The sequence below is a fragment of the Papio anubis genome, chromosome 6 (genome assembly GCF_008728515.1).
Source record: "Papio anubis isolate 15944 chromosome 6, Panubis1.0, whole genome shotgun sequence".
NCBI classification, from domain to species: domain Eukaryota; kingdom Metazoa; phylum Chordata; class Mammalia; order Primates; family Cercopithecidae; genus Papio; species Papio anubis.
The window spans coordinates 42,189,912-42,213,887 of NC_044981.1; the positions used below are offsets into that span (position 1 = coordinate 42,189,912).

At 55.4% G+C, this 23,976-nt stretch overlaps 1 protein-coding gene across 3 annotated transcripts; it reads left to right on the forward strand.

Annotated features, from left to right (window-relative positions):
- Positions 1–6,704: 6,704 nt before the first annotated feature.
- On the forward strand, positions 6,705–23,251 carry VEGFA (vascular endothelial growth factor A). Of its 3 annotated transcripts, XM_009205255.2 has the most exons (8): positions 6,705–7,828; positions 10,828–10,879; positions 13,922–14,118; positions 14,899–14,975; positions 15,328–15,357; positions 17,173–17,244; positions 18,412–18,543; positions 21,311–23,251. In XM_009205255.2, the coding sequence occupies exons 1-8, from the start codon at positions 7,763–7,765 to the stop codon at positions 21,330–21,332; spliced, it is 648 nt and encodes a 215-aa protein (XP_009203519.1). In that variant the 5' UTR covers positions 6,705–7,762; the 3' UTR covers positions 21,333–23,251. The 3 variants fall into 3 exon arrangements, with proteins under 3 accessions (XP_009203519.1, XP_009203520.1, XP_009203522.1); XM_009205256.2 differs by lacking the exon at positions 17,173–17,244; XM_009205258.2 differs by lacking the exons at positions 17,173–17,244; positions 18,412–18,543.
- The last annotated feature ends 725 nt before the right edge of the window (positions 23,252–23,976 follow it).

Below are 23,976 nucleotides of genomic sequence, written 5' to 3' on the forward strand. Positions count from 1 at the left end.
TAAACCCGTTTCCCTATTCGTTTCTCTTTTACTTTAGCCAGATGATAGTGGGTTTGCATTCTCTAAGAGTTTGTTCATGAATGTGGGTAGGAACAGGAGACAGGGAAGGGAAATAACATTTATGTGATACCTACTTTGGGCAAGGAGCTTAGCTGATGCTTGCTGTTTCCATGTATTTTCCCTACAACCCTGGGAGGTAAGAACCATGAACCTCATTTTACAGATGAGGAAACTGGGGCTCAGACAGATAAGTGAATTGTCCAAGTCTCAAAGCTTGGAAGTGTTGGACCAAGATCAAATCCATCCTGTCTCCTTTTTCCATTACTCGCTATGGGGGTGGTGGGGTGGGGCAAGGGGAGTGGGTGGGTGGCTGAGGCTTTTCACAGTGAGGGTTCATCAAGCTGGTGTCTTTCCTGAAAGGACAGAGGTCTGGCATCTCAGGTAACAGAGGAAGCAGTTACCTACCTGCTGGGATTTGGGGGTTCATGAGAACTGCTTCTCCCTTCTATCACTTGGTTCTGAGCCCCAGATTTCACCATTAGTGCTAGATTTCTTTGAGTTAAGCACTGCCCGCTCCAAGAGGCTTTTAAAACACACAGCCCCTGGAAGATGTGACATTTGGTATCAGTCGTCTCATCTGGAGTGTTTGATGGAGATGTTACAGGCTCACAGAGCCTCAGAGCTTAGGGAGCGGAAACTCTAGCTTTACCCAGGAGAAGCCTGAGGTCCAGAAAGGGGAGCTGTCAAGGTCACACAGCATGCAACAGACTCTGGAATTTTTTTTTTTTTTTTTTTAGACGGAGTCTCGCTCTGTCGCCCAGACTGGAATGTAGTGGTGCCATCTCGGCTTACTTGCCTCCTGGGTTTAAGTGATTCTCCTGCCTCAGCCTCCCGACTAGTTGGTACTACAAGCACGCACAACCACACCTGGCTAACTTTTGTATTTTTAGTAGAGACAGGGTTTCACCATGTTGGCCAGGCTGGTCTTGAACTTCTGACCTCAGGTGATCCGCCCATCTCGGCCTCCCAAAGTGCTGGGATTACAGATGTGAGCCACCGCACCCAGCCAGACTCAGGACTTTTTTGCCTCGTGCTGTTTCCAGGTCGCCACATGCCTGTGACAGGTAGGCAGGAGGGCTCTGGGAACCAGGTAATGACAGGGAGGGATTAAAGCTGGAGGAAATATATCTTTCTGCTTTGTGCCTTGGCCCAGCTGAGTGGCCCTGTGCTTGTCACAGGCTGGTGTCCTCTGCCCTCCTCCCCTCACTCCTGGGGCAAGCAACAGTGGTGCTCCATGTGTGAGCTGGACCTACCTCTAGTGTTGGCTTGTTTAAATTCTCTGACAGAGACAAGCTGTCCCTGGGGGGCGGGGAAGGCAGTGTGGAGCTCACCTCCTGAGGGAGCAGCGTTGTCTCTGTGAGTTTTGGCGGGGAATGTTTCTGAAGACGCCCTAGTCCCCTGCCCTGCCTAGCCTCAACGTCTCTATCACTCCGAGGAGTACCAGGAGGGCTCAGTGTGAACCACCAGAACCTTCCAGGCTACCTTCCCTTGCCTGTTCTTTCTGCGCAGTCCACTTGGTTTGCTAAACTCCTGCTCTTCCATCAAGACCCAACTCAAGGCCAGGCACGGTGGCTCACACCTATAATCCAAGCACTCTGGGAGGCGGAGGTGGGAGGATCACTTGAGGTCAGGAGTTCGAGACCAGCCTGGGCAACATGGTGAAACACCATCTCTACTAAAAATACAAAAATTAGCCAGGTGTGGTGGCAGGCACCTGCAGTCCCAGCTACTCTGGAGGCTGAGGCAGGATAATTGCTTGAACCTGGGAGGCAGAGGTTGCAGTGAGCCGAGACCGTGCACCACTGTACTCCAGCCTGGGTGACAGAGTGAGACCCTGTCTCAAAATAAAAAATAATAATAATAAAAAAAAAGACGCAACTTAAGTATCAAGTATCATCTCCTCCAGGAAGCCTTCCCCTACTCCCCTACTCTAAGTGCCCCTCAGAGAATTCCCACTTTTGGTTTACTCTTCTGGTTTACCTCCATCCAGACAAGCCAATACTTGAAAAAAGCCAACACTAGAGGTAGGTCCAGCTCACCGACATTGTTGTAGTCCCAGGGTTCAACACAAAGCAGAGCTAACAAGCTGAGTTTAATAATTGCTTGTGGAATGCATGTCCCAAGCCACCTCCCAAGCCCTTCCAGATGCCCAGTCTAGCCAGTCTGGCTCTTCGCTTCCATACCTTCATAACGCTTCCCCCAGGGCCTCTTTCTCATCTTGCTTTCTGGGGCAGCTGTGTGCACATTTGTCTGTGTGCAGCAACTCTCTAAGGCAGGGATCTTTACTCCTATTTTTGATGAGGGGAGCTGTGGTTCAGAGAGGTTGAATAACCTGCCTAAGGCCACACAGTTAGAGTGGCAGAGCCAGGAATGCGACTTGGGTCCATTTGATTCCGAAGTCCCTGTACTTTCCACTGCCCTGCCTAGATGTCCCTGTACCTCCTGTAAAATCAGCATAGAGCCTGGTGCCTGGTAGTCCCTACAAATATTCACAAATTGGAGCTTAGCTCAGCTCTCAGGCAAGGCCCAGGTCAAAAGGGCAGATACAGCTTTGGGACCTTAGTTGCCACCATATGCTACACCTTCTTCCCAGCAGAGGGACTCCCTCCAAGACAGGGTAGGGGTGGAGGATGTGAACAGGGGCAGAAATGGGCATGTTTTGGGTTCAGACTTGGAGGAACAGCAGAGATTGGGGTATCAGAAGTTCGGCATGCCTGGGGCTGTTGGGGAGATGCAATTCATCAGGGACTGCCTAGTGTCAGGGGATTAGACTGGGGCCTATGAAGGAGAGGCAGAGGCTGATGGGCCTAGGGGTGGTGTGGGTAGGTAAGCTTCCCCAGACAGTGACTGCCCTGCCCTCTCTCCAGCTAGGTCCTCTTCCCCATTCCTTCCCCCTTTCCTGACTGGATCCTCTTGGGAGAGTTATCCTCCTTGGCTTCCTCTGCTCCAATCTTTTGATCAATTGGCCATCATTACTTATCATTACCTCAAGTCAAGCCTCCAGATCCACATGGGGCTAGGACACTGGCACTGGACCAAACAGGCCCTTTTATTTGCTTTCTCTTTGTCTTTTTAATGCTTTGTTGCAAAGACCTAGGCGGGGGTTGAGGGGGTTGCGGCGGGGAGACAGAGAGAGAGAGAGAGAGAGAGAGAGAGAGAGAGAGAGAGATTGACCCACAGTCGGGGTCAGGGAATTGAGGGGAACCAACCCAATTCTCTCTCCTTCAATTCGCCAGGTTTGTATCCTGCCCTTCCTGCAGATCAGTGTCCTGCTAGTCACCTGGGAGTCAGGGGATGGAGTGAAGGACAAGACCTCCTTCTATCGCAGTGAAACCACTTGGAGAAATGTGTGGAAAACAACAAGACCCAGTGACGGTTTCCTCACCTTCTTTCCAATTTCAGGAGGGATTTTGTCCCTTCATCCACCAGCTTCTAGATTAACCACCCACACCCACACAGACGAGAGTTTCCCTGAATATTGGAGTTGACAGGACATCAGGACAAAGTACAACTATTGTGCCTTGGCCCAATCACTACTTTCTTTGTCTGGGGCCACCGCTGGCTCCTGGCTGCCTTTCATGCTCTTCTCCACCCCCACCCCTTTCTCCCCTTCCCCCTCACCTGGAACACCTTCCCCTTCCTCCTTGGCTCCTTCTGAACTGCCTTCAGAGCCACAGGCTGTGGGGAGTGGCCACTGGGCTCCCAAGGTGAGGCCCTCCAAGTGGGCCCCTCAACTGGGAGCCAGCATGACCTCCGTGTGGGTCGCTCTCTGCTTCACTGTCCCTTCCCCCAATCTGCTAGGTGACCCTGGGCCCCTTTGTGCCCTCTCTGGGCCTTTGGAGGATTCTTTGGGGAGACAGTCTGCTCTGACACCCCCTCCCCTGCAGCAGCCTGGGGAGGGAGGGGAGGATAAGTGAAATCAAGTTTGTTCAAGGGGCTAAGCTCATGGGAGGGAAGGTGCCACAGAGATACCTGTTGTCTTGTGATTGTTGTTTTGTGCTTTTTCCCCTTTTTTGAAGGCTCAGATGACTAGGTGACTTGAGCTTTTAATTTGGTGACAATGTGGGCATTGGCTGAGTCCATAAGAGTGCATTGTTGTAAAGGCCGGTGACAACACATTGGGGCATGGGATCCAGAGTTAACCCCTCCAGGTCACAGCCAGGTTACATCTCCAAAATGAAAGGGGGAGGTGGGCCATACTTTCTCACCCTAAAGAAGGTAGCTCAAAAACCCCTAGGCCAGGTTGTAATCCTAGCTTTATATAAAAGGAATTCTGTGCCCTCACTCCCCTGGATCCCTGGGCAAAGCCCACAGGGAAATACAAACAGATAGTTGTAACACACCTTGCTGGGTACCACCATGGAGGACAGTTGGCTTATGGGGTGGGGGTGCCTGGGGTCATGGAGTGACAGGTGATGGTTATCCCTCCTTGGAACCCCTCCAGCCACCTCTTAACTTCAGATTTGTTTGTTTTTTACTAAGACCTGCTCTTTCAGGTCTGTTGGCTCTTTTAGGGGCTGAAGAAGGCTGAGTTGAGAAAGGATGCAAGGGACGGGGCCAGAATGAGCTTTTAGGGTTCAGAACCTCCATCCTGCCCCCAGGTAGGGATGAGGGAGGGGTCCCTGCCAAGATGCCTACAGCTTGTGCTCCTGGGGTGCTAGAGGCACACAAGGAGGAAAGTTAGTGGCTTCCTTTCCATATCCCATTCATCAGCCTAGAGCATGGAGCCCAGGTGAGGAGGCCTGCCTGGGAGGGGGCCCTTAGCCAGGAAATAAACATTTACTAACTGTACGAAGACCTTGTCCTTGCTGCTGGGGAGCCTGCCAAGTGGTGGAGACAGGACTAGTGCATGCATGATGGAAAGGGAGGGTTGGGGTGGGTGGGAGCCAGCCCTTCTCCTCATAAGGGCCTTAGGACACCACACTGATGGAACTGGGGGTACCGGGGAGGTAACCTAGCACCTCCACCAAACCACAGCACCATGTGCTGAGGATGTGGCTGACTGGGTAAGCTCCTTGGAGCGTTTTGGTCAAATTGAGGGAATTGCTGCATTCCCATTCTCAGTCCATGCCTCCACAGAGGCTATGCCAGCTGCAGACCAGACCCTGGCAAGATCCAGGTGGACAATCAGACTGACTGGTCCCACTCTTCCCACAGGCATCAGAACCCCAACTTTGTTCCCTGGAGCAGCCTGGAAATAGCCGGGTCAGAACCCAGTCAGGAATTTTTCCAAGCTGGTTCCTATAGGCAAGAATGGGATAGGGGCCTTCGGGAGCACTTAGGGAAGATGTGGAGAGTTGGAGGAAAAGGCCGCTTGGAGGTAAGGGAGGGGACTGGGGAAAGGAGAGGGGAGAAGCTATAAGCCTGGAGAAGTAGCCAAGGGATCCTGAGGGAATGGGGGAGCTGAGAAGAAACCCCCATTTCTGTTCAGAAGATGAGCTATGAGTCTGGGCTTGGGCTGATAGAAGCCTTGGCCCTTGGCCTGGTGGGAGCTCTGGGCAGCTGGCCTACAGACGTTCCTTAGTGCTGGCGGGTAGGTTTGAATCATCACGCAGGCCCTGGCCTCCATCCGCCCCCACCAGCCCCCTGGCCTCAGTTCCCTGGCAACATCTGGGGTTGGGGGGGCAGCAGGAACAAGGGCCTCTGTCTGCCCAGTTGCCTCCCCCTTTGGGTTTTGCCAGACTCCACAGTGCATACGTGGGCTCCAACAGGTCCTCTTCCCTCCCAGTCACTGACTAACCCCGGAACCACACAGCTTCCCGTTCTCAGCTCCACAAACTTGGTGCCAAATTCTTCCCCGCAGGGAAGCATCCCTGGACACTTCCCAAAGGACCCCAGTCACTCCAGCCTGTTGGCTGCCGCTCACTTTGATGTCTGCGGGCCAGATGAGGGCTCCAGATGGCACATTGTCAGAGGGACACACTGTGCCCCCTGTGCCTAGCCCTGGGCTCTCTGTACATGAAGCAACTCCAGTCCCAAATATGTAGCTGTTTGGGAGGTCAGAAATAGGGGGTTCAGGAGCAAACTCCCCCCACCCCCTCTCCAGAGCCCATTCCCTCTTTAGCCAGAGCCGGGGTGTGCAGACGGCAGTCACTAGGGGGCGCTCGGCCACCACAGGGAAGCTGGGTGAATGGAGCGAGCAGCGTCTTCGAGAGTGAGGACGTATGTCTGTGTGGGTGAGTGTGTGCGTGTGCGTGTAGGGGTTGAGGGCGTTGGAGCAGGGAGAAGGCCAGGGGTCACTCCAGGATTCCAATAGATCTGTGTGTCCCTCTCCCCACCCGTCCCTGTCGGGCTGTCCGCCTTCCCCTGCCCCCTTCAATATTCCCAGCAGAGAGGGAATGGCTCTCAGGCCCTGTCCGCACGTAACCTCACTTTCCTGCTCCCTCCTCGCCAATGCCCCGCGGGCGCGTGTCTCTGGACAGAGTTTCCGGGGGCGGATGGGTAATTTTCAGGCTGTGAACCTTGGTGGGGGTCGAGCTTCCCCTTCATTGCGGCGGGCTGCGGGCCAGGCTTCGCTGGGCGCCCGCAGAGCCCGGGCCCGAGCCGCGTGTGGAGGGGCTGAGGCTCGCCTGTCCCCGCCCCCCGGGGCGGGCCGGGGGCGGGGTCCCGGCGGGGCGGAGCCAGGCACCCTCTTTTTTTAAAGTCGGCTGGTAGCGGGGAGGATCGCGGAGGCTTGGGGCAGCCGGGTAGCTCGGAGGTCGTGGCGCTGGGGGCTAGCACCAGCGCTCTGTCGGGAGGCGCAGCGGCTAGGTGGACCGGTCAGCGGACTCACCCGCCAGGGCGCTCCGTGCTGGAATTTGATATTCATTGATCCGGGGTTTATCCCTCTTCTTTTTTCTTAAACATTTTTTTTTTAAAACTGTATTGTTTCCCGTTTTAATTTATTTTTGCTTGCCATTCCCCACTTGAATCGGGCCGACGGCTTGGGGAGATTGCTTTACTTCCCCAAATCACTGTGGATTTTGGAAACCAGCAGAAAGAGGAAAGAGGTAGCAAGAGCTCCAGAGAGAAGTCGAGGAAGAGAGAGACGGGGTCAGAGAGAGCGCGCGGGCGTGCGAGCAGCGAGAGGGACAGGGGCAAAGTGAGTGACCTGCTTTTGGGGGTGACCGCCGGAGCGCGGCGTGAGCCCTCCCCCTTGGGATCCCGCAGCGGACCAGTAGCGCTGACGGACAGACAGACAGACACCGCCCCCAGCCCCAGCGCCCACCTCCTCCCCGGCCGGCGGCCGACAGTGGACGCGGCGGCGAGCCGCGGGCAGGGGCCGGAGCCCGCGCCCGGAGGCGGGGTGGAGGGGGTCGGGGCTCGCGGCGTCGCACTGAAACTTTTCGTCCAACTTCTGGGCTGTTCTCGCTTCGGAGGAGCCGTGGTCCGCGCCGGGGAAGCCGAGCCGAGCGGAGCCGCGAGAAGTGCTAGCTCGGGCCGGGAGGAGCCGCAGCCGGAGGAGGGGGAGGAGGAAGAAGAGAAGGAAGAAGAGAGGGGGCCGCGGTGGCGACTCGGCGCTTGGAAGCCGGGCTCATGGACGGGTGAGGCGGCGGTGTGCGCAGACAGTGCTCCAGCCGCGCGCGCGCCCCAGGCCCTGGCCCGGGCCTCGGCCCGGGGAGGAAGAGGAGCTCGCCGAGGCGCCGAAGAGAGCGGGCCGCCCCACAGCCCGAGCCGGAGAGGGAGCGCGAGCCGCGCCGGCCCCGGTCGGGCCTCCGAAACCATGAACTTTCTGCTCTCTTGGGTGCATTGGAGCCTTGCCTTGCTGCTGTACCTCCACCATGCCAAGGTAAGTGGTCGTGCCCGGCTGGCGCCGCGGGCAGCTGCGAGCGCCTCTCCCGGCTGGGGACGTGCGTGCGAGCGCGCGCGTGGGGGCTCCGTGCCCCACGCGGGTCCATGGGCACCAGGCGCGCGGCGTCCCCCTCTGTCGTCTTAGGTGCAGGGGGAGGGGGCGCGCGCTAGGTGGGAGGGCACCCGGAGAGAGGCTCACCGCCCACGCGGGCCCTGCCCACCCACCGGAGTCACCGCACGTACGATCTGGGCCGACCAGCCGAGGGCGGGAGCCGGAGGAGGAGGCCGAGGGGGCTGGGCTTGCGTTGCCGCTGCCGGCTGAAGTTTGCTCCCGGCCGCTGGTCCCAGACGAACTGGAAGTCCGGGCAGCGGGGGCGGGAGCCAGAGACCAGCTGGCAGGGGGGTGCTCGGACCTTGGACCGCCGGAGGGCAGAGAGCGTGGAGGGGGCAGGGCGCAGGAGGGAGAGGGGGCTTGCTGTCACTGCCCCTCGGTCTCTTCGGCCCTCGCCGCGAGTTTGGGAAAAGTTTTGGGGTAGATTGCGGCGGGGACCCCCCCTCCCTGCTGGGCCACCTGCGCCGCGCCAACCCCGCCCGTCTCCGCTCGCGTCCCGCTCGGTGCCCGCCCTCCCCCGCCCGGCCGGGTGCGCGCGGCGCGGAGCCGATTACATCAGCCCGGGCCTGGCCGGCCGCGTGTTCCCGGAGCCTCGGCTGCCCGAATGGGGAGCCCAGAGTGGCGAGCGGCACCCCTCCCCCCGCCAGCCCTCCGCGGGAAGGTGACCTCGCGAGGTAGCCCCAGCCCGGGGATCCGAAGAACCATCCCTACCCCTTCCTACTGTCTCCAGACCCTACCGCTGCCCAGTGCTAGGAGGAATTTCCTGACGCCCCTTCTCTTTACCCATTTCCTTTCTATCGTGGAGAGAAAGCCCTGTCACCCCTTTTATTTTCATTCCTCTCTGCGGAGAAGATCCATCTAACCCCTTTCTGGCCCCAGAGTCCAGGGAAAGGATGATCACTGTCAGAAGTCGTGGCGCGGGAGCCCACCGGGCGCTTTGTCACACTCCACCGAAAGTCCCGACTTGGTGACAGTGTGCTTCCCTTCCCTCCACAACAGTTCCGAGTGAGCTGTGCTTTAACTTTCTGGGGGTGGGTCAAGGGAGGGTTTGAAGAGAGTCATTGCCCCACTTTACCCTTTTGGAGAAATGGCTTGAAATTTGCTGTGACACGGGCAGCATGGGAATAGTTCTTCGTGAACCCTGGAAAGGAGCTCCTGCCAGCCTTGCACACACTTTGTCCTGGTGGAAGGCAGCGCTGGAGCAGGTGGTTTTTTGGAACTCCAAACTTGCCCACCCAACTTGCTTCTGAAAGCCACCTAAAGGGTCCCTTTCCGCTCCTTCCTGACGCCTTCCCTCAGCCAGAATTCCCTTGGAGAGAAGGCACGAGGAAAGCCATGGACAGGGGTCGCTGCTAACACCACAAGTTCCTCAGACCCTGGCACAAAGGCCTTGGCTACAGGCCTCCAAGTAGGGAGGAGGGGGAGGAGTGGCTGCCTGGCCACAGTATGACCTTCAGAGGCCCCCAGAGAAGGACACCTGGCCCCTGTCTGCCCAGAACCGCCCCTCCTGTGCCCCCTGGCCTTGGAAGGGGTACGAAATTTCTGTCCCCTTTCCTCGTTCGGGCCCAGGAGGAGTGGAGGGTCCAGGGAGAATATTGTCAGGGGGAAGGCAGGGGGTGTCATGGGAATGGGTGAGGGGCTGAGGTGCAGAATCCAGGGGGTCCCTGGAGGAGCCGCAGTGGGAAGCTGACCAGCTGGAAACCTGGGAACTGTTTTCTCTTGAGAGGGGCTTCCTCTGACCTTGGCTGTCCTGGGACCAGGGCTGGGGGACCTGAGTGGGGTGCATGTGGGGTGTGTGGGAAGGAGAGGGAAAGAAAGATGGACAGTGGGACTCCCCACTAGCAGGGTCTGGTGTTCGTGGGCTAGAGTGCCCCTCTGCTCTGCGAGTGCTGGGCGGGAGGGGAGTTGGTGAGAGCTGGAGACCCTCAGGAAGGGCTGGCAGAAGCCTTTCCTTTTGGGTGCTGTCAGGTCCGCATGTCTTGGCATGTTGACCTTCACAGCTTCTGGGGAGGGGAGGAATGATCTGGTGCCAGTGGGGAAGGTTAGGGAGGCCTCAGGCCTAAGGTGGTGCAGGGGGCCCCCTAGGGGCTGGGCAGTGCCAAGACATAAAAGCCTTCCCTGGTCCCTGGTGGCATTTGAAGGTGCCCAGGTGAGAGGGGCTTGGGACCTCCTCACCCTGGGAGGGAGAAGAAACCAGGGAACAGGTGGGAGTGGGAGACAGGTGAGACTTTGGAAATCTATTGAGGCTCTGGAGAGATTTGTGCAGAGAGGAAAATGGGGTTCTCCCCCAGGGTCTCCTCCTGGGTTTTTACCCTCGAAGCAACCTCTGGGCATGCTAGGACTAGAAGAACTTGGATGGGGGAGGGCGGTTGGCGCCCTTCGGTCCTCAGCACCCCCCTCCCTCTCCAACACCAGCTCACCCTGGTATTTGTCATGTCAGCAGGAGAAGGTCACCATGTTGTTTTCCTCGCCCCCAGTCCTTCCTTCCTGCCCCAGTCCAAATTTGTCCTCTTATTTGACCTTAATACTTACCATGGCTTTGGACCAGGAAATCAGGGGGGTGGTGAGAGGGAAGTGTGGGGAAGGTACAGGGGACCTGGACAGTGAAGCATTCTGGGGTTTTCCTCATGCATTTTGAGCTCCCCAGCCCCCAGCATCTGGTTAGTCTTTAACTTCCTCGGGTTTATAATCATAGCAGTTCAGGAGTGGTGGGCATATTCTGTGCTCGTGGGGACCCCCGGTTGTGTCCTGCTCGACTCAGAAGACTTGGAGAAGCCAGAGGCTGTTGGTGGGAGGGAAGCGAGGAGTGGGGAGGGGCTGGGTGGCTGGGCCTGTGCACCCCAGCCCCTGCCCATGCCCATGCCTTGCTCTCTTTCTGTCCTCAGTGGTCCCAGGCTGCACCCATGGCAGAAGGAGGAGGGCAGAATCATCACGAAGGTGAGTCTCCCTGGCTCTTGGATGGGGTTCCCTGTCCTCTCAGGGGATGGGTGGATGGCCTAATTCCTTTTTCTTCAGACCTGTGGGGAGGAAGGGGAAGGGGCACAGGAATATGAGGACCAAGAAAGAAAGAGCTGGGCACTGTGAGGTTCACCCTCAGTTTCGTGAGGACTCTCCGCTGTTCAGGTCTCTGCTAGAAGTAGGAGTTGTTGCCTTTTTCTTCTGCTCTTTCCAGTAAAATTTTATTCGGAGAAGGAATTGTGAGCACAGAGCAGGAAGACAGTGTTCAGGGATCCTAGATGTTGGGGGAAGTGTCCCTTGTCTCCCCTAGCTCCTGGGGGAGGGTGGACATTTAGTGTCATTTCCTATATAGCCGTGTCGCACTTGTGGGAACTGTGACCCTTCCTGTGTGAGCTGGAGGTACAGAGGGCTCAGCCTAATGGGATCTCCCCTCCCTTCCCTGGTTTGCATTCCTTTGGGGGTGGAGAAAGCCCCACTTGACTATGTTCGGGTGCTGTGAACTTCCCTCCCAGGCCAGCAGAGGGCTGGCTGTAGCTCCCAGGCGCCCCACCCCCCCCCTGCCCAACCCCGAGTCCGCCTGCCTTTTGTTCCGTTGTGATTTGGATCCTCCCATTTCTCTGGGGACACCCTGGCTCTCCCCACCACTGACTGTGGCCTGTGCTCTCCACTTCTGGGGAGGGAAGGCCCTGGGTCTTCCTTCAGGCGAGTTTTCCTGACCTAAATCCGGCATGGCTGGGTAGTGGCCAGCAGTGGTGATGCCCAGCCTGTTCTGCCTCCTCCTTCCCTACCCCAGGAGCCCTTTCCTTGGCCTAGGACATGGCTTCTCAGCCACTGACCGGCCCCCTGCTTCTAGTGCGCCACTTACTCCTTTCAGCTTCCCAGTGGTCTCTGGTCTGGGAGAGGCAAGACAAATGGTCTTTGTTTGCTGGAGAAAAGGTTGTCTGCGATAAATAAGGAAAACCACGAAAACCTGGTGTTGGAGTGTATGTGTGTGCTCCCCAGGCAGTGGAGGCCAGCCCTTGGAGGGGCGGCTGCCTGATGAAGGGTGCGGGTGAGGTTACCCCCTCCACCTCCCATGGAGGGGAAACTTTTTGGGGGAATTCCTACCCCAGGTCTTTTTACCCTCAGCTACCAACCCCTTGCCCAGGCCAGACCTTTTTCTATCCCCTCCTGGGCCACAAGCCTGGCCCTCCTCTGTCCCAATCGTGATGAAGGGGCAGTTCAAAACTTCTTGATTAGTCATCTTCTTCCGTATTAACTTGGATTTAAAAAATGACCTTTTCAGACTTCTGGTCTCGTTCACTCCTTTTGATGATGCTTTGCTGTAACCCTTGGTGGGTAGAGAAGGATTCTGTGCCCGTTGGTGGTCTGGATAAAAGAAGTAGAGACCTCACAGGAGGCAGTGGACTGGCCTGTTCCCCCACTGCTCTTCCTGTTTTCACACCTGTGGATTCTCCCCACCTTCTCCCCAATCAACCTGTTGTGTACATAGCCCCCCTCATTGTCCTTTATTCTTCTGGAAAGCAGACCTTGGAGGGAGGAGTGAGGGGGAGACTCAGCTGTGGCCTCTGGGGGTGGGGGTTGGGAGCTGGGGTGGAAGTCCACGAGGCATACACTTAAGATGCTTTGATGAAGTTCTAAACTTCATATTACCCAGGCTGAAAAAAGAGCACTTGTTCCCAGGGCTGGAAATGGAAGCCAAAACTTCACCTTTTCAGCCTGTTTCAGCATCTTTAGAGATCAGCCCAACCCACTTACACAGTTGAGCAGAGTTGGAGGCCTAGCGAGGGGAGGGACTGGCCCAAGGTCACACCAACTCATGACCAGAGCCTGGGCCTCCTCACTGGCCAGGTGTTATTTCTTCCCTCTGGGTAGGGAACCCATTTCAGGGACAGGATTGCTATGTGGCGGTGGTGGTGGGGTGCGATAGGAGTGGCAGGCTGGGCCACAATTTGGAGTAGTCATGCCAGAGTCCTGCATTTATTTATTCTCAAGGGCCCCGCCCCTGTGGCCCAGAATTACCCCTTCATGCTCCAGTGCACCCCAGGCTCCACAGCCAGCTTGGGAAACTGTCTCTACCCTGGTCTCCCTTCAGATCAGCTTCTAGAAATGTTTCGTGGCTACGGTGGTAGCACTGTTTTTTCCATGATGCAAGCAGTTTGCCCTCTTGGGCGGGGTTATCAGTGGCTGGCAGGGCTGGCACAGCGTGTCCGCCCACTGCCACCTGCGGGTTCCAGGAGGGCCCAGCCCCTGTGCTGATGCCCACCACCTTCTCAGCTCATGTCTGGGGAAGGGGACTGGCTGGGGGAAAAGTGCCTCCTCCTGAAAGGTGCCTCCTCTGTTTTTGCCTAATATAGGCTTGGGAACACTTTGATGTCAGCTAATTCTGACTCCTTTACTTACTAGCTGTGCGGCCTTGGGGCAACTTAGCCTCTTTGAGCCTCCTGTTCCCCATCTGTAAAATGGAATCTCAATAGTGTCTCATAGTCCCATGTGGAGAAACTTGTGTGAGATGATAGCTATGGACTACTGTACACAGTAACCAGGATGTAGTAAGTGCTCAATAAATAGCTGTTGGTGTGGTTGATGTTATCGTAGTGGTTGTGGGGAGGATGTAGGAAACTGGAGACTAGCTTGGCAAAGCTGGCTTTTCCTCCTTTTAGGGAAAGCTTACAACATCCCCATGAGGTATACTGACACTCAAACTGTCCTCTGGCATCGAGGTTGGCCCGGGATTCAGTTCAGCTGTCACAGTGAGGTGGTGGGATCAGATGTGGCAGGCCATGTCCCTTGGAACTTGAGTATATCGTGTGATCTCTGGAATGAAAACAGGCCTTCACCAGTGTTGATGGTGGAAAGCTTAGGGAAGTGCTTCAAACACAGTAGGAGGGACGTAGATTTTTAGAAGGACTTGCCTGATACGGAAGCTCCAAGGAGTGGCTTTACAGAGCTGGGTGGAGAGAGGGGCTAGCCATCTTTTGTGTCATCCACCGGGCTCATGTGTCACCGCCTCTCATACAGTGGTGAAGTTCATGGATGTCTATCAGCGCAGCTACTGCCATCCAATCGAGACCCTGGTGGACATCTTCCAGGAGTACCCTGATGAGATTGAGTACATCTTCAAGCCATCCTGTGTGCCCCTGATGCGATGTGGGGGCTGCTGCAATGACGAGGGCCTGGAGTGTGTGCCCACTGAGGAGTCCAACATCACCATGCAGGTGGGCATCTTTGGGAAGTGGGGGCAGGGGGGGATAGGGAGGGGCATAACACTTTGGGAACAGGTGGTCCCAGGTCGTTTTCTGGCTAGACTTGCCTTGTCTGGCTCCTGCCCCTGAGTTGCACAGGGGAGGTGTGGTAGGGTCTTGCCTTCTGTGAAGAAGATGCTTGTATTCCCAGCCCAGGTTCCCAGCAAGCCCCAACCAGCTCCTCCTCCCTGGCTCAGGAGGGGGCAGATGGATGCCTGTGTCAGAGGCCCTTCTCTCCCTCTCTTGGAGAGAATCCTGAGGGCCCTCTCTTCTTGGGGGCTCTGTTTGGGAAGCTGAATGAGCCTGGTCCATGAAGAGTTTAAAAAGTCTTTGGTGTTACCTGGTAATGGGGCATATCTCAGCCCAGATAGGGTGGGAGGGAGCTGTGAAACACAGGGAGGGGGTTGCTTTTGGGTATCTGCTAGGAGTCAGGGTGAAGCCTAGAGAGGATGAAAGAAGGGGAGGGCATGGGGAGTGGTAAGAACCTAGGATTTGAATTCCCAGCCTGGCCAACCCTTGCAGCCTTGTCTTGGCCTCAAGTGGAACAAGGGCTCCTTGAGGCCAGCAGGGTTGGGGGAGTTGGGGTGGGCCTGAGCCTCTTTCCTGCTAGAGCTCTTGGTCCTCCCTGTCTCCACCACCCATCCCTGCTCTGCAGAACCCCTGGGTGCTGAGTGGCAGGAGCCCCAGGGTTGTCCCATCTGGGTATGGCTGGCTGGGTCACTAACCTCTGTGTTCTGCTTCCTTCCCCTCCAGATTATGCGGATCAAACCTCACCAAGGCCAGCACATAGGAGAGATGAGCTTCCTACAGCACAACAAATGTGAATGCAGGTGAGGATGTAGTCGCGGATTCATTATCAGCAAGTGGCTGCAGGGTGTCTGATCTGTGCCAGGGTTAAGCATGTTGTACTTTTTAGCCCACGTGCAGCTTCCAGCTGTGTGACCTTTGGCATTTTACTTCAATGTTCCTCAGTTTCTACATCTGTAAAATGGGCACAATAGTAGTGTACTTCATAGCATTGTTATAAGGATTAAACAAGTTATATATGAGAAGGTTAAAACAGTGTTGCTCCATAATAAATGCTGTTTTTACTGTGATTATTATTGTTGTTTTCCCTGTCATTATCATCACCATCTTAACCCTTCTCTGTTTTGTTCTTTTCTCTCTTCCTACCCATTGCAGACCAAAGAAAGATAGAGCAAGACAAGAAAAGTAAGTGGCCCTGACTTTAGCACTTCTCCCTCTCCATGGCTGGTTGTCTTGGTTTGGGGCTCTTGGCTACCTCTGTTGGGGGCTCCCATAGCCTCCCGGGGTCAGGGACTTGGTCTTGTGGGGGACTTGTGGTGTCAGCAACAATGGGATGGAACCAACTCCAGGATGATGGCTCTAGGGCTAGTGAGAAAACCCAGCCAGAAGCCTGGCACTTCCTTTGTAAGGGACAGTGCCTTCTGGGTCTCCAGATCATTCCTGGCCAGGACTTGCTCTTTTGGTGTGTCAGGGGGCACTGTGGACACTGGTTCACTGGCTTGCTCTAGGGCACCCACAGTGGGGAGAGGGAGTGGGTGGCAGAGAGGCCAGCTTTTGTGTGTCAGAGGAAATGGCCTCTTTTGGTTGCTACTGTGATGGTGCAGTTGGATGCAAGGCCGGCTGGAGGGTGGTTTCTCAGCACATGCCCTCCTGTAGGCGGCAGGCGGCAGACACACAGCCCTCTTGGCCAGGGAGAAAAAGTTGAATGTTGGTCATTTTCAGAGGCTTGTGAGTGCTCCTTTTTAAGGGGCAGGTAGGATGGGACGGGGGACAAGGTCTGGTGGCAGTAACCCTTCAAGACAGGGTGGGCGACTGGCATCGGCAAGAGCTTGCAGGGAAAGAGAGACTGAGAGAGAGCACCTGTGCCCTGCCCTTTCCCCCACACCATCTTGTCTGCCTCCAGTGCTGTGCGGACATTGAAGCCGCCGCCAGGCCTCAACCCCTTGCCTCTTCCCTCAGCCCCCAGCTTCCAGAACGAGAGGATGCGGAAACCTTCCTTCCACCCTTTGGTGCTTTCTCCTAAGGGGGACAGACTTACCCTTTCTGGTCCCTTCTCCCCCTCCTTTCTTCCCTGTGACAGACATTCTGAGGTGTGTTCTCTTGGGCCTGGCAGGCATGGAGAGCGCTGGTTCTCTTGAAGAGGACAGGCTACAGCCTGCCCCCCTTCCCACTTCCCCAAATGACTGCTCTGCCACGGGTAGAGTGGGGGGCTCGCCTGGGCTCGGAAGAGTGTCTGGTGAGATGGTGTAGCAGGCTTTGACAGGCTGGGGAGAGAACTCCCTGCCAAGTACCGCCCAAGCCCCTCCTCCCCAGCCCTCCTTAACTCCCACCCCACCCTGCTGCCTGCCCAGGGCTCCAGGACACCCAGCCCTGCCTCCCAGTACAGGTCGCACTGAGCAGGCTGGTGTTGCTCTTGGTTCTGTGCCAGCTCCCAAGGTAGCCACTTCCCCCACACCGGGATTCCCAGAGGTTCTGTCGCAGTCGGAAATGAAGGCAGAAGGTGCCTGACGCACAGCCTGCCCTCCCACTCCTGCTCCCCATCCAGGCAGGTCTCTGACCTTCTCCCCAAAGTCTGGCCTACCTTTTATCACCCCCTGACCTTCAGGGTCAGACTTGGACAGGGCTGCTGGGCAAAGAGCCTTCCCTCAGGCTTAGCCCCCTGCTGGAGACCGGGCGCCATTGTGAGCATGGAGACCCTTGGGTCCTGTGCCCTCCACCCAGTCTCGGTTTCCCACCAAAGCCTTGTCAGGGACTGGGTTTGCCATCCCAGGGTGGGCAGCTTGAGGAGAAGAAAGAGCCATCGAGTGCTTGCTGCCCAGACACGCCTGTGCGTGCCTGTGCATGCCTCCCCAGAGACCACCTGCCTCCTGATACTTCCTCCAGGAAGCGGCTCTGTGTGGCTTTGCTTTGGTCATTCCCCCATCCCTGCCCTCCTTACCGCTTCTTTTACTCCCCCCACCGCCCCCGCTCTCTCTCTGTCTCTGTTTTTTTATTTTCCAGAAAATCAGTTCGAGGAAAGGGAAAGGGGCAAAAACGAAAGCGCAAGAAATCCCGGCATAAGTCCTGGAGCGTGTACGTTGGTGCCCGCTGCTGTCTAATTCCCTGGAGCCTCCCTGGCCCCCAGTCCAACCTCTGCCTGCCGTACCCTGTAACCCTGCCTCCCTCCCCTGGTCCCTCCCTGGCTCTCATCCCCCTGGCCCGTGTCTCTCTCTCACTCTCATTCCACTAATTGGCACCAACGGGTAGATTTGGTGGTGGCGTTGCTGGTCCAGGGTTGGGGTGAATGGGGGAGCCGACTTGGCCTGGAGGATGAAGGGAGGGGACTCTGGCTTGGCTGGGCACCGATTTTCTCTCACCCACTGGGCACTGGTGATGGGCCCATGTTGGCACGGGTGCCTGCTCACCCAACTGGTTTCCATTGCTCTAGGCTTCTGCACTCGTCTGGAAGCGGAGGGTGGTGGGGAGGGCAGACATGGCCCAAGAAGGGCTCTGAATGACTGGAGGCAGCTTGTTGAATGACTCCTCGGCTGAAGGAGGAGCTTAGGTGGGATCAGACACCATGTGGCGGCCTCCCTTCATCTGGTGGAAGTGCCCTGGCTCCTCACGGAGTTGGGGCCTCTGGAGGGGAGCCCCCTATTCCAGCCCAACCCATGGCACCCACAGAGGCCTCCCTGTAGGATGGCCTCTTCCTCTGGGTTGGAGGCTATGGTGGGCCCTGCCCTGGGTCCTCTGGTCACCAGCAACCTGGCCTGTGGACACTGCCTCTGGGCTTAGCCTCCCATCACACCCTACTTTAGCCCACCTTGGTGGAAGGGCCTGGGCATGAGCCTTGCACAGGGAGAAGGTGGCCCCTGCCATCTCAGTGGACCCTGATTGCCATCCCCAGCAGGTGAAGAGTCAAGGCGTGCTCTGAGGGGGGCGGCAACAGTTGGGTCCCTGTGGTCTGAGACTCACCCTGGTCTCCCAGGGACATAGCATTACCCCTTATGGCAGCCTCTCCCCGCACTCTCTGCCCGTCTGTGCCCGCCTCTTCCTGCGGCAGGTGTCCTAGCCAGTGCTGCCTCTTTCCGCCGCTCTCTCTGTCTTCTGCTGTAGCGCTCGGATCCTTCCAGGGCCTGGGGGCTGACCAGCTGGGTGGGGGTGCAGCTGCGGACGTGTTAGGGGGTGTTGCATGGTGATTTTTTTCTCTCTCTCTGCTGATGCTCTAGCTTAGATGTCTTTCCTTTTGCCTTTTTGCAGTCCCTGTGGGCCTTGCTCAGAGCGGAGAAAGCATTTGTTTGTACAAGATCCGCAGACGTGTAAATGTTCCTGCAAAAACACAGACTCGCGTTGCAAGGCGAGGCAGCTTGAGTTAAACGAACGTACTTGCAGGTTGGTTCCCAGAGGGCAAGCAGGTCAGAGAGGGGCATCACATAGAGATGGGGAGAGAGAGAAAGAGAGCGAGCGAGCGAGAGAGTGCCTGAGAGGGGCCAGCTGCTTGCTCAGTTTCTAGCTGCCTGCCTGGTGACTGCTGCCTTCTCTGCTTTTAAGGCCCCTGTGGTGGGCTGCAGGCGCTGGTCCAGCCTGGCGGGGCCTGTTCTGAGGTTGCCCTGGTTGCCTGAGTGGTAGGCTGGTGTGGCTTAGTGTGGTGGTGTGGACGCAAGCTGTGTGTTGTGTCCTGTGGTCCTTCTGCTCATAGTGGCTGTCGGTCCTGATGTTATTACTACCTCTGGTACTAATGCTGAGAAGCTGAAAGCCGATTCCAGGTGTGGACAGTGTCAACAAAGCACGTGACGCTCTCACTGGGGCCTTGCCTCGGCCCTTTGAAGTCTGCATGGCTGGGCTTCTCACTCACTCAATGTTTCTTGATGGGGGAAGGGATTAAGTCCACTTCAGACTGGGCCTCCCTGAGGAAAGGGCTGTGTCTCCTCCCTCAGACTGGGCCTCCCTGAGGAAAGGGCTGTGTCTCCTCCCTCAGACTGGGCCTCCCTGAGGATAGGGCTGTGTCTCTCCCCTCAGACTGAGGCTCCCTGAGGACAGGGCTATGTCTCCCTCCTCAGACTGGGGCTCCCTGAGGACAGAGCTATGCCTCCGCCCTCAGACTGAGGCGTAACCACACACACACAAGCTGCCACACACAATGGCTGGCTGCCACACACACACAAGCCACACAATACACACATTTTTCACACACACACACATACACACACACACACACACACACACACACACACACACACACACACAATACACACACACACACACACACACACACACACACACAAGGCCAAGGCCACAATACACACACACACACAATACACAAAGAAAGAGAAAGAGAAGAGAAAGAGAGGAATACACCGGAACAACCGATTTCATCACAAGGCAAGGCGCAAGCAAGGCGCGGGCTCTGGCTGTTGGTTTAGGATGGGGCAGTTTTGCCTACACACTGAAGGAGCTGTAGCATCCAAGAATACTAGATACCTTTAATCCTCCACCAGTCATGGTGACAACCCCAAGCAGCCCACACATTTTCAAGTGCTCCCAGGATGCGTGAAGGGAGGGTTCTGTGCCCATTCACCTGACATTAGACTGTGAGCTCCGTAAGCCGGGCCTGGTTTACTTACCTTTGTGAGCCCCGGGCATCTGTACCTCTGTCCCTTGTCCATACTGGGTACCAAGGAAGTGTCAAGTGCGTGACTGAATGTGTGAGTCAGTTCAGGGGGTGAGGTCAGGAGAACAGGGCCGGGACAGGTGGCTGGCAATCTTTTAATGCCTTAGCCTGTGTTCTTTATACCAACTTGGCCTGTGCTCAGAGTGAGGGAGGCCCTGGGGGTCAGGGTCAGCTTCACTCAGGGAGGCAAGACTTTTATGGGGATTTCCTAGACAGGGCCAAGGCACCCCCAGCTCGCCCTGAGGCTGCGTTAGGGAAGTCCTTGGAGTGTCTCCCCTCCCCCAGCAATGTTCTTGTGGCTTGTGGATGCTCAGGGGATGCTGGGAACCAGGCCTGGGTAGTTGGTGTGGGGTTCTATATGTCTTGGCCCTATGTGAAACCAAGAGGGTGTTATTAGTGCTGGGGGTGGGGGCTCTGCCTAACTTCAGGGCTGGATGAGGGGAGTCTCAGTTCCCCAGGGGTCTTTGGGGAAGATAAGGGACTTGACATTTTAGGGTTTTTTGGTGATTATTCTGCTGATGGGGGTTTGTGTGAAGTGACCTGGGAGTTAACTGGTGACCCTAACCTCCCAATACCATTATCCAACCCCCAGGCTGGCTGTACCTGGGAATATCAGTTTCCAAAATTGGGAGCTTTGGACTCCCATTTCTGGGCTCCCCAGAAGGGTAGGGCCTGTTCTGCCTCCTCCTCACAATCACCCAGGGGTAGGGGCATGCTGAGAAAATTCTTGGAAGCCCCCTTTGCTTCGGCAGGAGTCGTGAAGCCGCCGAATTGTCTCTCCCCATCCTAAGTGAAGCAGCATATTTGAAAGGAAAGACAATCTGGTGCCTGGGCTTGTAACCTCCAGGCAGCTCAGGAGAGATGAGGCCTACAGCCACACTGGGAGGGGACATGGGGAATGGAGATGTTCCCTCACCTTGCTGGGGCCTCCTGCTCTACACTACCCCCTCGGGAGCCTCCTGTCCCCAGGGCAGGCCCTTCCCGTTGCTGGCCACCCAGCCAAGCCTCTCTGTCTCAGGCGTTCTCCCAGGTGACCTGCCTACTCTCTTCCCCACACCAGCCCCTAGAGACTGAACTGAAAAACCTCCTCAGCAGGGAACCTCTTCTGATTAACTTCATCCAGCTCTCGTCACCCATCAGCTCTTAAAATGTCAAGTGGGGACTGTTCTTTGGTATCCGTTCCTTTGTTGCTTTGTAAAGTGTTCCCGTGTCCTTGTCTTGTCTCAAGTAGATTGCAAGCTCCGGAGGGTAGACTGGGAGCCCCTGAGCGGAGCTGCTGCTCAGACCAGGGCTCCCTGAGGGCGGGGCTGGGGCTGTTCTCACACTGGGGCTTTCTGCCCCAGGACCACACCTTCCTATCCTCTCTGCTCTTATGGTGCTGGAGGCTGCAGTGACCCAGGGTCCCCCAGGAATGGGGAGGCCGCCTGCCTCATCGCCAGGCCTCCTCACTTGGTCCTAACCCCAGCCTTTGTTTTCCATTTCCCTCAGATGTGACAAGCCGAGGCGGTGAGCCGGGCAGGAGGAAGGAGCCTCCCTCAGGGTTTCGGGAACCAGATCTCTCACCAGGAAAGACTGATACAGAACGATCGATACAGAAACCACGCTGCCGCCACCACACCATCACCATCGACAGAACAGTCCTTAATCCAGAAACCTGAAATGAAGGAAGAGGAGACTCTGCGCAGAGCACTTTGGGTCCGGAGGGCGAGACTCCGGCAGAAGCATTCCCGGGCGGGTGACCCAGCATGGTCCCTCTTGGAATTGGATTCGCCATTTTATTTTTCTTGCTGCTAAATCACCGAGCCCGGAAGATTAGAGAGTTTTATTTCTGGGATTCCTGTAGACACACCCACCCACATACATACATTTATATATATATATATATTATATATATAAAAATAAATATCTATATTTTATATATATAAAATATATATATTCTTTTTTTAAATTAACAGTGCTAATGTTATTGGTGTCTTCACTGGATGTATTTGACTGCTGTGGACTTGAGTTGGGAGGGGGAATGTTCCCACTCAGATCCTGACAGGGAAGAGGAGGAGATGAGAGACTCTGGCATGATCTTTTTTTTTGTCCCACTTGGTGGGGCCAGGGTCCCCTCCCCTGCCCAGGAACGTGCAAGGCCAGGGTATGGGGGCAAATATGACCCACTTTTGGGAACACCGACAAACCCAGCCCTGGCACCGAGCCTCTACCCCGGGTCAGATGGACAGAAAGACAGATGACAGGTACAGGGACGAGGACACTGGCTCTGACTAGGAGTTTGGGGAGCTTCAGGACATTGCTGTGCTTTGGGGATTCCCTCCACATGCTGCATGCGCATCTTGCCCCCAGGGGCAGCGCCTGGAAGATTCAGGAGCCTGGGCGGCCTTCACTTACTCTCACTTGCTTCTGAGTTGCCCAGGAGGCCACTGGCAGATGGCCCGGCGAAGAGAAGAGACACATTGTTGGAAGAAGCAGCCCATGACAGCTCCCCTTCCTGGGATTCACCCTCGTCCTCTTCCTGCTCCCCTTCCTGGGGTGTAGCCTAAAAGGACCTGATGTCCTCACACCATTGAAACCACTAGTTCTGTCCCCCTAGGAGACCTGGTTGTGTGTGTGTGAGTGGTTGACCTTCCTCCATCCCCTGGTCCTTCCTTTCCCTTCCCGAGGCACAGAGAGACAGGGCAGGATCCACGTGCCCATTGTGGAGGCAGAGAAAAGAGAAAGTGTTTTATATACGGTACTTATTTAATATCCCTTTTTAATTAGAAATTAAAACAGTTAATTTAATTAAAGAGTAGGGTTTTTTTCAGTATTCTTGGTTAATATTTAATTTCAACTATTTATGAGATGTATCTTTTGCTCTCTCTCGCTCTCTTATTTGTACCGGTTTTTGTATATACAATTCATGTTTCCAATCTCTCTCTCCCTGATCGGTGACAGTCACTAGCTTATCTTGAACAGATATTTAATTTTGCTAACACTTAGCTCTGCCCTCCCCGTTCCCCTGGCTCCCCAGCACACATTCCTTTGAAATAAGGTTTCAATATACATCTACATACTATATATATATTTGGCAACTTGTATTTGTGTGTATATATATATATATGTTTATGTATATATGTGATTCTGATAAAATAGACATTGCTATTCTGTTTTTTATATGTAAAAACAAAACAAGAAAAAATAGAGAATTCTACATACTAAATCTCTCTCCTTTTTTAATTTTAATATTTGTTATCATTTATTTATTGGTGCTACTGTTTATCCGTAATAATTGTGGGGAAAAGATATTAACATCACGTCTTTGTCTCTAGTGCAGTTTTTCGAGATATTCCGTAGTACATATTTATTTTTAAACAACGACAAAGAAATACAGATATATCTTAAAAAAAAGCATTTTGTATTAAAGAATTTAATTCTGATCTCAAAGCTCCTCTTGGTTTCTCCTTCTCCATTGAATCCTTGCTCTAGACTTCCTCCCGCCCCCTTTCCCTCTTCCTTTGGGGAACATGGCATTTGTCTTGGGTCTGGGAAAGGTATGTCTAATGTGTAGGATATGGGGTGACCCACCTTGTGCTGGGGGTGAAGTCCTTCCATTTTGGCTGAGCTGGTCCTGGGGGAACCCATCCATCCTGTCTTGATATAGAAGGTGGTAAGCTCTGGGAATGGGTGGAGAGGGAGAAACAGCTTATAAGACAGGAGCCAAGGGCCCTTGCAATTGGTAGTGCTGCCTTCAGGAATTAGATAATCCAGGCCTCTGTCCCTTAGCCAGGGAAAGAACTGGCCATGTCTCCAAGCTTGCTGCCCAGGAGACAGGAGAAAGCTGTTTTTGTCTGTGGGGGTCTTGTTGGCTGCAACAGGCTGGGAGTGGGAAGGGGATGCTGCTGGAGGGCTGTGACCCCAGGGTGTAACTTAATTTTGCATAGTTACACCCTGGAGTTCCTTGAGCCTCTGAAAGATGGACCCATAGGTCTGGTCATCACTGATGGGACTCCCTGCTCCAGCTTGCCATAAGCTCTTCTCTCATGTCCTGCTTCTGGGTAAAGTGGCACCTGTCCAGGTCTTTGGCATTGAAGAGCAGTGCTTCCAAATTCACTTCCTCTAGCCTCTCATTTATTCTTGCAAATCATAAATACGGCTTGAATAAATATTGA